The following is a 16,072-nucleotide window of genomic DNA, read 5'->3' as shown; positions in this document are numbered from 1 at the left end:
AGGCTCAGGGGATCCTGCGCTGTGAGCAGGAGCCCCAGGAGCTCCATGTCAGAGGTGGGAGAACCTGGGATGGGAGCGACCACGGGAGGGCGGCATTCGAGCCGGCCTTGTACTCGCCCTGCGCTGGGCCTGCTCACTGCCGTGCACACCTGGTCTCGGGTCCTCCCAACGCCCCCCAGGGATGGCTCGCTATGCCCACCATCCACAGCGGAGGCGCTCGCCTGAAGCCCACAGCTGGCGAGGGCGGCACCAGGCCTCACTGCATCACGTCTGGCCACGTGCGCCAACATTCCCGGCTCCAGGCCCACCCCAGTGATCACGTGGACCTTGCCCAGAAGCTGACCCTGGGTCAGCCAGGTGGACCCCGGTGGTCAGCAGGGTCCTTTCGGGAGGGAGGCAGGAAGGTGAAGGCGGAGGAGCCGGGAGGGGAGTCGGAGGTCAGCCTGATGCGCGTCGAGGCGGGAGGCGGCGGCCACAAGCCCAGGACTCCGCGGCCTCTGGAAGTCAGAGCAAGCCACCTGCCCTGGAGCCCCTCGCGAGGTGCACTCTGTGACACCCCGAGTCTAGCCCTGGGCGACTCACATGGGGTTTCTGAACCGCCGGGACTGCCGGAGAATAGACGTGTGTTGTTCGAAGCCGCTGAGTTTGTGGTGACTAGTGGCAGCCGCCACAGGAAACGGACACAGCCCCGGCTACGTGACCTGTGACCTGTCACACCCTGTGGGGTCCAGTGCTTCTGCTCCAGCCCTTTCCATGTGGCCTGGGCCTCGGCTCCCAAGCTGTCCGAGGGCAGCTGCGTAGCTGCCTCTGCTTTTCAAAGCTCCCGCCCCCCCCCCCACAAAGGGGGTCAGCTTGCACCCAGGAGGCCCTTCATACATGCTGGTCAGATGTAAATAAATCTGTGTCTTTATTTCCATGTACAGCGGTTGAGGGGAACAGGCTTTTGACAGCAATAACTGCTGGTTTCTCCAGCCCGGGGGTCTGAGGGCAGACCAGAGCCCAGCTGAGTGCCGGTCAGAAGTGGGGGGTCGCCAGCAGGTCTGGCTGAAGCAGAGGGGTGCTGGGCATCCCACTGGGGCATCTGGCTGCCTGAAAGAGGCCCCCTAAAGACCCAGGGGACCGGATCCCAGCGCTGTGGGCAGAAGGCACCGGAAGGATTTCTCTGTGGGTCCCGGCTCTGCGGGTCTGGTGTGATCGTGGCATCGCGGTCCACGTGGGGCTGCTCTGGCCTGGGCTCTGCCCTGGGGAAGGCACCCAAGTTATTATACCTTCAGCTCAGAAAAGACCCAACCCAGCTCCCACGCTTTACAGCAGGAGAACTATGGGTCCAGAGAGGGAAAGCAATTTGCCCCAAGTCACACAGCAGTTTCCTGCGTCTCAAAACAAGCTGCAGGACTCCCATCCAGTGTTGCACCCGGGAGACGGGGGATCTGGGCGCACGAGGCTGGCCTCCCTCCGGGTGACAGGACGGCAGGACGGGCTGGTCGGGGCTGGTCGGGGCACAGCCTCACTTGAGGTTGTGCTGGCTCTCGCGGTGCCGCCGCAAGTCCACCTTGCGCTGGAAGCCCTTGGCGCAGAGCTCGCAGCTGAAGGGCTTGAAGCCCGTGTGCTTCCGGCTGTGGGTGATGAGGTTGGAGCTCTGGCTGAAGGCCTTTCCGCACACCTGGCACTTGTGTGGCTTCTCACCTGCGGGGCAGCAAGGACGGTGTCAGGGCCGGCTGTGCCCCCACGCCCTGCATCTGTTCTCTGCAATTTTATTATGTTTTATCTCAGGACCAACCCACATTCCCTCTGACACCTCCCCGCCCCGCACTGCATTGTACCCTGGTTGGGGCGGGGGCTGGATCTCTCTGCTTTATCAATCTCGCGCAGCCCCTGGCACAGAGCCGGGTGCAAGAGAGGCACTCGGGCAACAGCCGAGGAGTGAATGAATGAATGAATGAATGAATGAAAAAAGCACCTGCTAGTCTCACTTCTACCCAGAGATCAACATTGCTGACTTATGCTGTTTCCTTCCAGCATTTTCTCTGTGCATTACCAGTAAGTGAACTTAAGCAACACAGTGCCTCCAGCCCTCCTGTTGGGGGCGGGGGGGGGGGCGGGGGCGCCCCATGTAACCTGATCCCACTGTCCTAAAGCCGGGGCCTTTGAACAGAGGAAGGTGGGGGTGCCCAGGCTCTGCCTGGGCCCTGTGGCCCCGAGTGCCGGCGGGCGGGGAGCGCTGGCGGCGGCTCACCCGTGTGGATGTAGGTGTGCTTCTTCATGTCCGACTTCTGGTGGAAGCGCTTGCCGCAGAACTGGCAGGGGTAGGGCCGCGTGTCCGAGTGGATGAGCAGGTGGGTGGACAGGGTGGACGAGCGCTTGAAGGCTTTGCCGCACATCTGGCACTCGAAGCTGCGCTCCTGCCGGGGGAAACGAGGCCCTGGGGGGTCAGGCGCCGGCGCAGGACTGGACCCGGCCGGGATCCCCTGAGGAACAGGACAGTCTGTTGGGGTGGCCTGGAGGGGCAGGCCCCAGGGCCCCCCCTTCCTGCCTCCCGGGAGGGGCTGAGGCTCCGGCCGAGCGGCCTCCTGTGGGTTTTTCCTTGTGACTTTCACGGGATCCCAAACAAAAGACATATTTGTTGACGGACTGATGGACCCACTGATCTGGGAGTGGTGTTTTTTTTTTTTTAGGGGGGGAGGGGGGTTCACATTTCTCGTCCCTTAACCCAGAGTGAGTTCCTGGGGGCGGGATGGCCGTGGTGTGCGGTTTGGTGGAGTCTGATTTTGAGGCCTGCGTCTGGCTTCTGCATCTCACTAGCCACCTGACCACAGGCAAATGTTTACCCTCCCTGAGACTCGGTTTCCTCATCTGCACCTGGAACAGGAGCGGCGGTGACCTCAGAGGTCGGGGGGATTGCAGGTGGAGACTGGCCCGTGGTTCGTGCTCGCGAAGGCAACGCTCGCGAAGGCAACGCTCACGAAACTTCCTTCTTCCCGACCTGACCCCGGGCCAGCGACTCAGGTCAATGGGGCTGTTTTGCCAGAATGAATCCCGAGGAAGGGGTTCCGGCCTCAGGGAGGGCTACGTGGGACCAGACCCACGGGAAGCCTGACTCTGAGAGGCCAAGAGTCAAGGGCCTCCAAGGCGAGAACTCCTGTCCTGCCCCCGGGGGGTGGGGCGGGGGGCTGGGGGGGGGGCATTTCTGAGCCTCACAGACACCCTGCGGCCCCCACAGCCAGCCTGGGTCAGAGCCCCTTGCAATTGTGCGTGAAGCCCACTCGGTCCGTCGGGGTGAATGTGTCAGGAGTGGGCACTGGAGACGCCGACGAGGGCCGCAGGCAGCGAGGGACCCGCATCACCCTCAGGGGCAGGGTGACCGGCCAGCCGTAGCCCCCCCGGCCTCCTGGGAGGAGGGCAGAGGGAGGGGCTCCTGGCTCCGGCTGCCCACCTGCGAGTGGATGTGCGTGTGCTGCTCCAGGCTGACCACGTGGCCGAAGGTCTTGCCGCAGACGTCACAGGCGAAGGGCCGGGTCCCGCTGTGGGAGCGACGGGCGTGCACCTCAAGCCCGTGTGGGGTGGAGAAGACCTGGGGGCAGGGACAGCACATGAAGCCACGGGGAGGGGGGCGGGGGGGGGGCCAGGGCCCCTTTCCCTCTGTGGTTGGGTTTCCTGTAGGTAAAGTGGGGCTGGGGGGTCTGGAAGGCCCCTCGTCGCCCTTTCTAGAGCTGAATAGGCAGCCTAGTGGTTAAAGACCACAGTTGGCCAGAGGCAGGTTTGTGCCTGGCTCTGATATCTCCTTGCTGGGTGCTCTTGGGCAAGTGATTCACCCTTTCTGAACTTGCGTCCGCCTCCCCCGGCTCATGCGTGTCACGTGCGCAGCACAGGGCTGGGCACGCGGTCAGGGCTCAAGGACTGGTGACGAGGACAAGGTTGTGAGGCCCCGATCCCACCAGGGGACCCGCGGCGCCCGCCCGGGGTCGCCCAGCTGCGCGTGCCCACTCTGCCAGGTGGGGCCTGGACGGGCGCTCACCTTGCTGCACTTGACGCAGTGGTACGCGTCCAGGCCCGGCGAGTAGCGGAGGCTGAAGTCCAAGGGCGGCTCGGCACTGGGCACCAGGGGGCTGCCGTACAGGCTGACGGAGCGCTCCAGGAAGGCGGACTGCATGGTGGAGGGGGCCTGCCGGTAGCTGTGGCTGTAGGCCGAGGCCAGGGCGTCCCAGCAGAAGCTGGGCTTGTAGAGCGGAGGGGAGTTGGAGGCTGGCGAGTCCCTGTCCTGGGGTTGGGACGTCCCAGCAGGACCCCCTGTGGAGAGTGGGACACAAGCCTGGTGGTGATGGATTTACACACAGGGCGCCCACCCCTCCCCTGTGCTGAGGGGGTCCGTGTGTAAGTCCCATGCGCCCCCGCCCCAGAGTGCCCACTCATCAGCCCTCCAGTGGCTCCCCCACCCCCACACCCAGTCCTCATCCGGAAATGAGGTCCCGCCCAGGAGGCTCCACGCAGAAGCTCGAGAGCCCAGCATCCAGGGGGCCTTGTCCCTCGGCCCTGACTCCGGACTCCGACGTCCCTCCCCCCCCCCTTGCACTCACTGGGGAGGGGCTGGGGCCGTGGGCAGGTACCTGGTGCCAAGGCCATGCTGGTCCAGCTCTGGTCCAGCTCCAGCGCCGGCTCCCGCTTGAGGTCGGGCCAGTCCAGGCGCGGGCCCGGGAGCAGGGTGCCGAGGACAGGGTGGCTGCTCGGAACCGGGTCGCTGGCCGCTGTGCGAGACAAGGCCCTCAGCGCCCCGGCCACAGCCCTGGGAGGGACCCAGGGGGAGGACTCGCTCCCCGGGAGGAGGGGCCCGGAGAGAAAGGTGCTTGGCTCTGCCCAGATGGGGAGCGGCTGGAGGCCAGGGGAGACCCCGGGAGAACTCTTGGACCGTCTAGGTTTCTCGGAGCCCCGAGCTCAGCCCTGGATCGGGCTCCGTTTGAGACCCACACGCCCTCATCTGCAGCTACCGACCAGCTCCACACTGAGCTCTCCTGGCCCCCAGGGCTCAGGGAGATGGGTGAACACATGCATTCATGCATTCATTCATTCATTCAGCCAGCAGGGACAGGTCCCCTGTGCCCAGACCTGGAGGGGGGCGGGCTGCTGCAGCCCCGTCCTGTGGGGCGGGGCCCAGCCTGTGCTGTCACTCACCCGGGCTCAGGACGGGAGGCCAGAATGGTTCATCGTCCTGGACGCGGGGCTGGTGGTAGGTGTGAGCCTTCTTACTCTTCACCAGGAAGGAGCGAGGCATGGTCGGCGTGCGCCCCGCACCTGCCAGGGGAGAGGTGAGCGCGGTGAGGAGGACAGCCTCCCCCTGAAGTCAGAACCCACTGTCCTGGGTTGAACAGTGCCCCCCCAAAGTTCTTGTCCACCCGGACCCTGTGAACGTGACCCTTTTTTAGAAGTAAGGTCTTTGCAGATGTGACCACATTAGAGATTGAACTGGATTGGGGCCGCCCTGTGGAGGCGGAGGCAGGGATTGGAGCGACGCGGCCAAAAGCCAAGGGGTCCTGGTGGCCCCCAGAGAGGCGCGAGACACACTCCCTGGGAACCCACGGCGGGAACCGGCCTTGCTGGCGCCTGGGTTCTGGTTCTGTAGACGTCAGAACCTGGGAGAAGACCTGCTGTTTGAAGCCACCTGGTTTGTGGCACTTGGTTATGGCAACTATATCAGTCCTAACGCAGGAAATGAGCACACCAAACTCTAGAGCACCCAGGCCGGCCTGCCGCCGCGGCACACCCCGAGCCCCCAGCGCTCGGAGCAGAAAAGGAAGGCAGGGTCTCTGTGTGGGGCGTCCTGCGGGCACCCCCGGAAGCCGCGCTTGCATCCTGGTTGGATGGGCCTTCAGAGGCCACAGAAAGAGGTGCTCTCAGCCCCTGTGGTAGAGCCAGATGCTAGTGGCTTCGCATCCCAGCTCACCTGCTGCGCAGTTCGGGCTGACCCTTAACCTCCCTGGGCCTGTCCCCTTCTCTGCAGGTCTCGGAGGAGGAGGCCCCGCCTCCCTGGCTGCAGGGGCGATAGGGCCAAGCGCGGGAAAGGGATGGTGGCTGCTCTGAACCACAGCCAGAGCCGGCGATAAGGCGTGGCCGGCAGCCCCTGGAGGAGGGAGATAGGCCAGCGTGGAGCTCTCCTTCAGAGCAAACCCGGGGAGCCTCCAAGGGGTGCCCCCCGAGCCAGGCAGGAGAGGGACCCCCAACGGTGCCCGGAGCCGCCCAGCGGCGTCAGGAGTTTGGGCAGTGGCCACCCCACCGGGAGCCGGCCCAGGCCTGGCCCTCCTTGCTGTATGCCTCAGTGCCCAGCCCAGCGTCCTGGGATCGCCCGCAAGAACGGACCTTCATTTATGACAAACAGGCGTGTGGGTGCCGGCGTGGCGCCTGGGCTGCAGGGAGCGCTGAGCGCTGGGCCTCTCCGCCCAGGGGAAACGCGCCAGGAGGGCAGGCTCCGCTAAGGCCTGTCCGGTCTCATCATCCCATCCCGCCCCCAGCCTGGCCCACGGAGTCACGCTCTGAGGGTGGGGACACGCCCTGACCAGGCGCAGGGGCCCTGCTCCAGGCCACCCCTCTGGGCTCTGAAATGCGGGGGTGGGACTTGAAGGCTCTGGGGTCTGTCCAGCTCTCCGACTTTTCTTAAATATATTATTTGTATTGATTTCAGAGAGGAAGGGAGAGAGCGATAGAAACCTCAACGATGAAAGAGAATCAGGGATCGGCTGCCTCCTGCACGCCCCACACTGGGGCTGGAGCCCACACCCCCGGGCCTGTGCCCCAACCGGGAATCGAACTGTGACCTCCTGGTTCATAGGTCGACGCTCAACCACTGAGCCGCGCCGGCAGATTTGGGCCTCACAGGGCTCGCCCGGCCTGCTGTCCTCCCAGCTCGCCGGCAGCCCACGCAGCCTTATCTCCCGGGGACAGTCTTCTTCCTGCCTCCGCCCTCCGCCCACCGGGCTCCGCAGCCCCTTCTTCCCCTTCTCCTTCTCGGCATCAGCAACGCACTGGCGAGGCCAGACCCTGGGCGGTTGGCGCGGAGACCCCTGCACGTGCCCCTTGTTCTGGGGGAGCCTCTATCTCTCTATCAAAAGATGTGTTTTTTCACGTAGTATTTTATTAGTGAGTCAGCTAGAACCAAAGGCAGGCGACCTGCCTAGTCTCAGCTCCGCTCACCCGCCCTGTCAGCCAAGTCGCCGTTCCCCCATTTTAAAGAGGAGAAACCAAGGCCGAGAGGCGGCTCGGATCCCAGGGCAGAGCGAGGCGGAGCGGGGCCGGCCGTCCAGCCCAGGCCCCACGCTCCTGGCCGCCAGACCGGGGCACGGGGGCGGTGGGCATTTATCCCGCACGGAGGGGGACACAGGACAGGGTTGAGAGCTCCCCGGTGCATTGTCATCAGATCCCACACCCACGGGGCAGGGGAGCAGCGATGGCCTTCCCGGGTCACGGGGTAAACTGAGGCTGGGCGAGGAGAGACGCCTGCCAGGGTCTGTCAGCGCCTGTCCCGTGGCACTTGCCCTCGGTCCACCGCGGTCCGTGCAGCCCCCAGGGAGCCAGCCGCCTGGAGATGGGGAGGCTGCTTGCTGGGGCAAGAGGGGGAACAATGAATCCCCCGGATCTTTGCATCTTTTCCAGAAGCCGGAGGCCCATGTCCGGCCCTAGAGAGCTCGGCGAGAGGCCGGGGGAGAACCGACCTCCTCTGGGAGCTTTGGTCTCCCCTGGGGTCCGGGCGGCCCAAGACACAGGCCTGGGCGCTCTCAGGCTCAGAGAAACTTCCTTCTGGCCCCTGAGAGCTGAGCTTTAAAAAAAAAACAGGAACCAATCACCTGGGCAGTAGTTAATGAACAGCCACACCGTTCCGATTCACAGGGACCGTCCGAGGAGGCGCTGAGAGCAGAGATTGTGAAAGAAGCCACGGTTTCTTCATAAAACAGAGCCTCGATGGTATCGGCTCCGGAAGGAGACTCACTGTTAGCATCTCCCCAAACCCCATCCAGTGGAGGGCCCCGACCCTGAATCAGAACCTCAGCCGAAAGCCCCGCAGGGGGGCCCCCCCGCACCCCGACTTACGGGCGGCGGAGCAGCAGGCCTGTGATTTCCGAGCCCCGTGGGGCTGCGTCTGATTCTGTGACCCTGGGCTTGACCGCCTCGGCCGCCAACCTGGGCCTTGGCTGTCCCCTCTCGAAGGGACGGTTGGACTATGGTTTCTACACTTCCCTTTGCTCTGAGATCCCACGCGCGTCGCGTCCGTTGCTGCCAGCGCGGGGCTGCCCACCTGGCCGGAGCAGCGGTCCCCGGGTTCCCCTTTAGGAGGTTGGGTAAGACGCAGCCTTTCTCAGAGTCGCTGCCTTCGGACTTCCTTTATGTTTAAAGACGCGGCTTAAGGGGAAACAAACAAACAAACACAGCCCTTTCCATGACCGAGCCTGAGCGAGGAAGTGAGCCCGGGTCATCTGGGCGTGCGGGGAGGCGGGGGTGGGGGTAGGGAGGCCAGGGGGAGCGGTCATTACTTTTCTTTGAAATCTGGAAGGTGTCCCCAAAGGGTTCCTCCTAGGTTCAGAGAACGCAGTGAGTCAGCCCTGGCCGGTGGCGCAGTGGTTAGGACCCAGCCCGTGCTCCAAAGGGTCACGGGTTCGATTCCCAGTCAAGGACATGGACCTGGGTTGTCGGTTCAGTCCCTGGCCCCAGTCGGGGCACCTGTGGGAGGCAACCAATCCATGTGTCTCTCTCACATCGATGTTTCTCTCTCCCTCTCCCTCCCCTCCCTACCTCCCACTCTCTCTAAAAATCAGTGGAAAAAAAATATCCTCGGACGAGGATTTAAAAAAAAAAGTGAGTGAGCCAGTATCTGGGTGTATCCCCCAAAAGAACTGAAAGCAGGGACTGGAACAGACATCTGTACCCCGCAACGCACAGCAGCCATGTTCACAGTAGCCAGAAGGTGGAGGCGACCCGCGCGCCCATCCAGGGATGTGGGCCAACGCGACCTACAGGCACACCGGACAGTTCCCAGCCTTAAAGGGAAGGAAGTCCTGACACCTGCCCCACGCGGGTGAAACGGGGGGCGTGACGCCGCGGGACGCACACCGCACGGCCAGGCCTCCGCCCGGTGTGTGCCGTAGGCAAATGCAGGCGACAGGGGCCTGGCAGGGGGGGTGGGGGGGCCTGGGGGGGCGGGCGGTTACTGTTTAATGAACACGGAGTTGCAGTTTTGCCAGGTGAAGAGTGTAAACGGCGGCCGTGCCATGAGAGCGGGCAGTTTCGTGGTGCGTGTGTTTTCTCTCAATAAAAGCAACATGAGTGAGCAAGGCGTGCCCTGCGCGTTTCTGAATTAGAGACGAAAGCAGCCCCCTCCCCCCGTTTGAATTTCTGGAAACAAATGAAGAGAAACCTGGCTGTGGACGAAGCCCGGAGCTGTTTCTGTGAAAGGGGGCGAGCTCGCACTTAGGGGACCCGGGGCGGGTGTGTGTGTGACCTGGGGGGACATGGCCTGGGCCTTAGGAGCCCTGTGTTCTCACTAGGACCCCAGCCCCCTGACAGCCGCGGGCGCCGGGTCCGCGCTGGCTCTGAGCGCCTCCGCCCCTCGCACCCCGCCCGCAGCTCTGAGGTTCCCCGAGAACTTTCTGCAGGGAAGCCGGGACCCCCCCCAATGTCTGAGCTGGAAGCGACCTCACTCTTCTCCTTCTGTGAAGACCCCCCCACCCCCCGCCCCCCACACCAGCTCAAGGAACCCGCCGCTCACCGAGTGAACCCTCCCCACTGCGCGCCAGGCAGGCGGTGGCGCAGGAGGGCAGGTGCCGCTCCCGCCGCCCCCAGATCCGAGCCCAGAGGCGCACATGGATCCCCACCCCACCCGGAATCTCGTGAAGCTCTCGACTTTTCCCCAGAAAGGAGCCACGGGCACTCGCCCACGGCAAGTCCGCGCGCTCCCCCACGAGCTCTGCGCTGGACAAGCGCCTCTCCCCGGCGCCCGGCTCCAGCTTGGCTTTTTCTCCCCCAAATGGTAGCAAAGGCGGTGACACCGGCCCCCATCCCCCGCCCTATTGTCCCGAGGCTGGGGGGCCAGTGGGGGGGGCGGGGGAGGGGGACAGCGCTGGAAGGGAGCGCGTCGCACTCCCCGTGTCCCGGGAACTGGCGGGGAGGTGGCCCGGGACTGTGGACGCCCGGGCAGAACTGCCTTCAGGGTTCTCTCAGTCCCAGTCCCACTTCCCAGGAAAGACGGGCTCCCGGGACCCCCACTCGGGCCCTCCGCATGGGCCGTGCCAGGCGGGTCTGTGGGGTGTGGGTGTGACGGGGCAGGAGGTGAAGGGTGAGCGGAGGACTGAGCTGGGAGAAGGTGGAGGCGTTCCCGTGCGGGTGCGGGCGCGGCCTCCTCGCCTCCCCTGGCCCCGGGCTCAGGGGCTGACCGCTGCTCCCTAAAGAGGACCTGCCGCCCGCCCGCCCGCCCGCCCCATCCTCCCAGAGCCGCCCGAGGGCCAGGGACCTGCTGGGACCGTCAGGTCAGACACGCAAACGGAGCGGCCGCAGCGCCAGGGGCCACTCCGCACTCACCTGTCCTGAGTCCCGCGTCCCGAGTCCCGCGTCCGGGGTCCCGCGTCCCGGGGTCGGTGCTGGGTCCTGGTCCCGATCCTGGCCCGGTCCGGTCCTGCGCTGGGAACCTCGCAGCCACTCTCTTTGGTCGGCTCCAGCCGTCAGCTTGGAGACTCCCTGCAGTTAGATACTTCTCCTTTCTCTCTCTCTGTTGTTTTTTTTCCCTCTTCTGCTCCCCTCCCTGATTTTCAATCTGATTATTTGTCAAAATCTGGCGGGGAGGGGCAGCCAATAGCGCGCGGCTGTATTTGCTTATCGCAGCGTCCCAGGGCCGCTCACGTTGTCATCTCTCACCCTCTCACCCTATCGCCCTCCGCTCCGCTGCCGGCTCCCGGGAAGCTCCAGCAACATCTGGATGAAAGGAAAGGGCGGCTAAAGGATTCCATTCAAACATTAGAGTTGAAATAAGACATTTACTTGTAAACCCGATTTTGTACCAAGAACTTAGAACTTTCTTTAATTTTTCTCCTCCGCCTCCTCCTCTTCTTTTCCCTCTCTCTCTCTCTCTCTCTCTCTCTCTCTCTCTCTCTCTCTCTCTTCCCCCTTCCCCCTCTTTTCTTCCTTCGCCAGTTGAGCCCCCAGCCAGGAGGCATTCAGGACAAGGCACATGGCCAGGGGCCTGCAGGCCGCCGAGAGGCCCGTCCCCACAGCGGTCACCTTGGAGAAGAAGGTGGCATTCCTGCTCCCGGGACGGCACCCCAGTGGGAGTGAAGGGACAGTCAGGTGTGGTGGTGGGTCCGCCAGCCCCCAGCCACTCCGGTCCACGCTGGGGTCCCAGGGCCTGCGTGTGTCGCCCTCTGGTGGCCGAGGAGGCTGGGGTCCCTGGGCCTGCAGCGCGTCCGGGTCACCAGGGGCAGAGCCGGGATGGCCGGGGTCAGGTGCGTCATCCCGTTGGGCCCAGAGCCCCATTCCCCATCACCACGCTCCCACCCCCCACCCCCACCCCCTCCTCGGCCCCCCAGGGGCTTGGGGGTGACTAATTGATCTCAGCAGGAGATTTGCATAAGACAAGGACTCACAGGGCCACCACTGTTGGCCTGATTTGCATACTCTTCCCGCCTGGGATTGTGTTTCCCTCAAAAGGAAAACAAGTTTGGTGACGGGGCCGGGAGCCCGGACTCACCCTGCAAATCCCGGTCCCACGGGAGCAGCGAGGCCTCTGCACTGGGCTGGCCTTTAGGTGAGACGCCGCCTGCACGTCACCCGGCCTGTGACGCCTCCTGGACGTCACCCGGCCTGTGACGCCTCCTGGACGTCACCCGGCCTGTGACGCCTCCTGGACGTCACCCAGGCTGTGGCGCCGCCTGGACGTCACCCGGCCTGTGACGCCTCCTGCACGTCACCCGGCCTGTGACGCCGCCTGGACGTCACCCGGGCTGTGACGCCTCCTGGACGTCACCCGGCCTGTGACGCCTCCTGGACGTCACCCGGGCTGTGACGCCGCCTGCACGTCACCCCGCCTGTGACGCCGCCTGCACGTCACCCGGGCTGTGCCGCCTCCTGGATGTCACCCGGGCTGTGACGTCGCCCGCCTCACCCCCAGCCCTGCAGCTGTCCTCTTGCTGGAGAGACACCAGTGGCCACATCTGGAATGTTCTCTGACATGCACATTGCCAACAGTCCACTAAAACTGTTTGAAATCATGCAGGAAACGAAAAAAAATAAAGGACATTAAGAAAACTCTCCCTTAGCTTGACACGTCCTGTTCCCTCCCATTCTCACTTCATCCCTTCATTCCCCACACAGGCACACACACGCACATGCATGCACAGACACACACACGCACAGGCACATACACACACATGCACAGACACACACACATGCGCGCACACATACACACCCATCCTATTGTCACTTCATTCCACAGACACACAGGCACACGCATGCGTGCGCACACACACATGCACAGACATGTACAGACACACACCCATCCCATTGTCACTTCTTTCATTCTACAGACGCACACACAAGCACACAGACACACGCACACACAAGCACACAGACACAGGCACACACACACAAATACACAGACAGACACACGTGTGCGCATGCGCCCCTCGTTGGCTGTTGTGAGCCATGGGTCTTCCTTCTTCCATCGAATGTGATGTTACTTCGGTGCCGCCTGAATCCCTCAGGGCCTTCATGAGCGTACCTCACGGTTTCCCAGCTTCTCGTGGTTCACCTTACCCATCACTTTCTCCAACTGGGGCAGGATTTGGGGGTATTTTCTAGTGCAAAGCTGCCACGTGGGGCAAATACAGTTCAGCTGCTCCCCCCCCCGCCACGCCCCCCCCCCCAGTAACCTGCTCAGGGGCTCCCTTCCTAGACCAGGACCCCAGCCTGGAAGTGAGGACAGGCCTCCAGCCCCGACAGTGTCCGGGGAGGCCCCTGCAGCGAGACCCCCGGCTCGGGGTCAGTCCCTCCAGGGCTGCCTGCGCGGCCAACACCCCCCCATTCGGAGACAGCCCTGGAGGTCACGTGCATGGATCTAGTCCGTCCTAAGGGCTGAGCGGCTTCAGCATCCCTGTGCCCGTTCATTCATTCATTCACTCGTTCAGTTGCTATTGGTGCCTTTCATACACCAGGTTCCTCCTTCCCCCTCTTGCCTCCTCCCTTCCCCCGTCTTAGCTCTGGCTGCCATAACCAGACACCACAGGCTGGCGATGTAGCAACATTTATTCCTCACGGGGGCTGGAAGTCCAAGACCAAGATGCCCGCAGGTCCAGCTTCTGGCGAGGTCGAGCTTCCTGGTGGCCGGCAGCCACCTGTCGCTGAGCCCTCACGCGCGTGGCACGGTGAGCTGCTATCTCTCTTCTCCACTTATAAGGACACTGATCATTCAGTCCCTAACGCCCCCTTAGTGAGCACATGTTTATTGAGTGCCTACCAGGTACCAGATGCCGGGGTTTCCAACAAGGACCAGACAGAAGCCCTCGTGAGCTCCTTGCTGGTCTAGCAGGTGGGGCAGAGTCCCCTGACATGTACAGTTTGGGGTGGAGCCACTGCGATGCAACCACGGCGTGCAAAGGAGCATGGGAGGTGGGGAAACGGACCCAGGCCCGGAGAGCTAGGGAGCAAGCGGCACCGGAGCTGATGCAGGCGGAGTCTGTCGGGAGACGCAGGGAAGAACATCTAAGAAGACGAACACCAGGGACAAAGAGCTGGAGGCAGCCAAGTTCAGTGAGGGGGGCACGGGGGAGCCTGGACGAAGGGGAGGGAAGGACGGGGCATTCGAGAGAGGAGCCTAGAAAAGAAGAAGCCGGACCAGGAAGATCGTGTCCTGGTTTAAAACCTGCAGTGACTCCCCTTTGCCTAACAGGACACAAAGCTCAGCCTCGAAGACCAGCGCTCAATGTTTTTCTCGGTCCGAGCTCCTCCCAAGGACAGGGCTCCTTCGTGCGAGTTGCAGGAACCCGATTCCACAGGCTTAAGAACAGCAACACAATTAGTTCGCCTTACGGGAAGGGTCGGCTTCAGGCATGGTTGGATCCAGGTGCTCCAATGGTATCGTCTGGATCCCATTCGTTTGTGCCTTGGGGCATTTGCATGTGCTGTCCCCTCTGCCTGGATGGCCACCTCTCAGCCCTTCCCACGGGATATGGGTCTCTCACTGGCCAGGGCTGGCAGATCCTGCTGCCAAAATCACACTAAGAGACGAGGAGGTGGAGGAAGGGATGAGCTCTGGAGGCAAGAGCAGTCCCCCACAGAATGAGGCCAGAAGGGTGTTTGGGGCCATAGCTGCCACCTTCTGACTGTCTTCTCACGGTCGTCTGAGCGTGCTGTGTTCTTGCTGGGGACCAAATTCCAGCTCCTGCCCCTGTCCTTCCTGTTCCCCCCATCCAGGATGTTCTTTCTCTCCAGTGCCCTCTTTCACAGTACAATCCAGCTCTCAATTCCCCCAAAAGGCCTTCCCAGACTCCCCACAACCCCCGGGGTCGTCTGTGGTCTGAAGGATTCGGGCCTCCCGGACAGCCTGTGGATTCTGGTCTTGCTCTGTCCATTGTGGACACTCAGCGGCTTGTCAAGGAGCCCAGCAGGTGCCTAAGGGGAGGGCGTGCGGATCATCCTCTCTCTGCAGGCAGCAGGCACAGGCACAGGCACAGGCACAGGCACAGGCACAGGCACAGGCAGCAGGCACAGGCACAGGCACAGGCACAGGCAGCAGGCACAGGCACAGGCACAGGCACAGGCAGCAGGCACAGGCACAGGCAGCAGGCAGCAGGCACAGGCATAGGCACAGGCAGCAGGCACAGGCACAGGCACAGGCACAGGCACAGGCAGCAGGCACAGGCACAGGCACAGGCACAGGCAGCAGGCACAGGCACAGGCAGCAGGCAGCAGGCACAGGCACAGGCACAGGCAGCAGGCACAGGCACAGGCACAGGCAGCAGGAAGCAGGCAGCAGGCACAGGCACAGGCACAGGCACAGGCACAGGCACAGGCAGCAGGCACAGGCAGCAGGCAGCAGGCACAGGCACAGGCACAGGCACAGGCACAGGCACAGGCACAGGCAGCAGGCACAGGCACAGGCACAGGCTGGCCTGCGGGAACCCTGACCAGGCTGCACAAATGGGACCCACTGCACCAAGGGCCAGCAGTAGGCAGTGTGCGGAGCCCCCACCTCAGAGGCCACATCTCAGGCGAGTACAGGTGGGTCCGGAAGCCCTGTGGGAGGGTGGGGGGGCATGGGGAGGGGGTGACCGCGCTGTGCTGGGGGTGGCAGGGTCCTGGACCCGCCGGCACCTTTCCAGCTGTGGCTTCAAAAGGCCACAGAACGAGGAGTGGAACAAACAGGAGCTGGGCACAGCTGCCCAGGAACGCCAGGATCCAGGGGTGGTTCTTGCCTTGGGGGTGACGGGGGCGGCTCCCTGGGGCCGTCCTCCTCTCCCTGCCTCCTGGTGCCAGAAAAGCCCCACCTCTGTCCTGCTGTGTGTGACTCAGTCTCCGGGAGATGGCGAGCTCCTTCCAAGCCCAGGACCAGCTGAGGCGCAGGGCGCCCTCTTGCAAACGCTGCCCGGCGCTGGGGGATGGCGCTGTGCTGCGGGCGCACCGCGGAGAGCGCAATTCACTGTGTCGCCACGAGGTGGCGCTCCGGCCTGCTTTTCCTCTGGCAAAAAACTGAAACACTAACAATTGTTGTGTATATATATCTATGTCGTATGCATGTACGTATGTATGCATGTATGTATCTATCATCCACCTAGTGTATCTAATTACTGCTTAAATTACAAAAGTGATACGTGATCAGAGGAGAAGACAATAAAAGAGTATGTACCTCCGTCCTGACCTGTAATTCTTTCCCTCCCTCCCATCCCCCCTTACTCTCTCTCTCCCTCTCCCCTCCCTCCTGCTGCCTTCCCCCATCTCCCTCTCCTATGCGTGTGCGCATACGATGTTTTTGAGTTCAAACAAATCTTTATTATTAAAAATAATCTTAAGCAGTATTGACCTTCGCTGCTGAGTCCCACACAGTCAGGCA

The 16,072-nt window shown here is 63.1% G+C and overlaps 1 protein-coding gene across 2 annotated transcripts; it reads right to left on the bottom strand.

The window, feature by feature from the left end:
* Positions 1-891: 891 nt before the first annotated feature.
* On the bottom strand, positions 892-10,765 carry GFI1B (growth factor independent 1B transcriptional repressor). Of its 2 annotated transcripts, none has more exons than XM_081102867.1 (7): positions 10,555-10,765; positions 5,167-5,286; positions 4,605-4,742; positions 4,016-4,287; positions 3,434-3,571; positions 2,237-2,468; positions 892-1,686 (listed from the first exon to the last, which is right to left on the bottom strand). In XM_081102867.1, exons 2-7 carry the CDS (start codon positions 5,264-5,266, stop codon positions 1,508-1,510), a joined length of 1,059 nt encoding a protein of 352 aa, XP_080958993.1. In that variant the 5' UTR covers positions 5,267-5,286; positions 10,555-10,765; the 3' UTR covers positions 892-1,507. The 2 variants fall into 2 exon arrangements, with proteins under 2 accessions (XP_080958993.1, XP_080958994.1); XM_081102868.1 differs by having other exon boundaries at positions 2,237-2,402; positions 10,555-10,734.
* Positions 10,766-16,072: the final 5,307 nt, after the last annotated feature.

The sequence above is a fragment of the Myotis nattereri genome, assembly GCF_964212035.1.
Source record: "Myotis nattereri genome assembly, chromosome: 12".
NCBI lineage: Eukaryota > Metazoa > Chordata > Mammalia > Chiroptera > Vespertilionidae > Myotis > Myotis nattereri.
This window is presented reverse-complemented; position numbering and strand designations above follow the sequence as displayed.

Bases quoted from the DNA above. Each gene is read 5' to 3' on its own strand.
- GFI1B (XM_081102867.1), bottom strand. From the start codon at position 5,266: ATGCCTCGCTCCTTCCTGGTGAAGAGTAAGAAGGCTCACACCTACCAC. The intron at 3,572-4,015 runs GTGAGCGCCCGT...CCCTGCCCCCAG, and splicing joins ACTGCGTCAAGTGCAGCAAG to GTCTTCTCCACCCCACACGG. The intron at 1,687-2,236 runs GTGAGCCGCCGC...GCTGCCCCGCAG, and splicing joins GCACACCTACATCCACACGG to GTGAGAAGCCACACAAGTGC.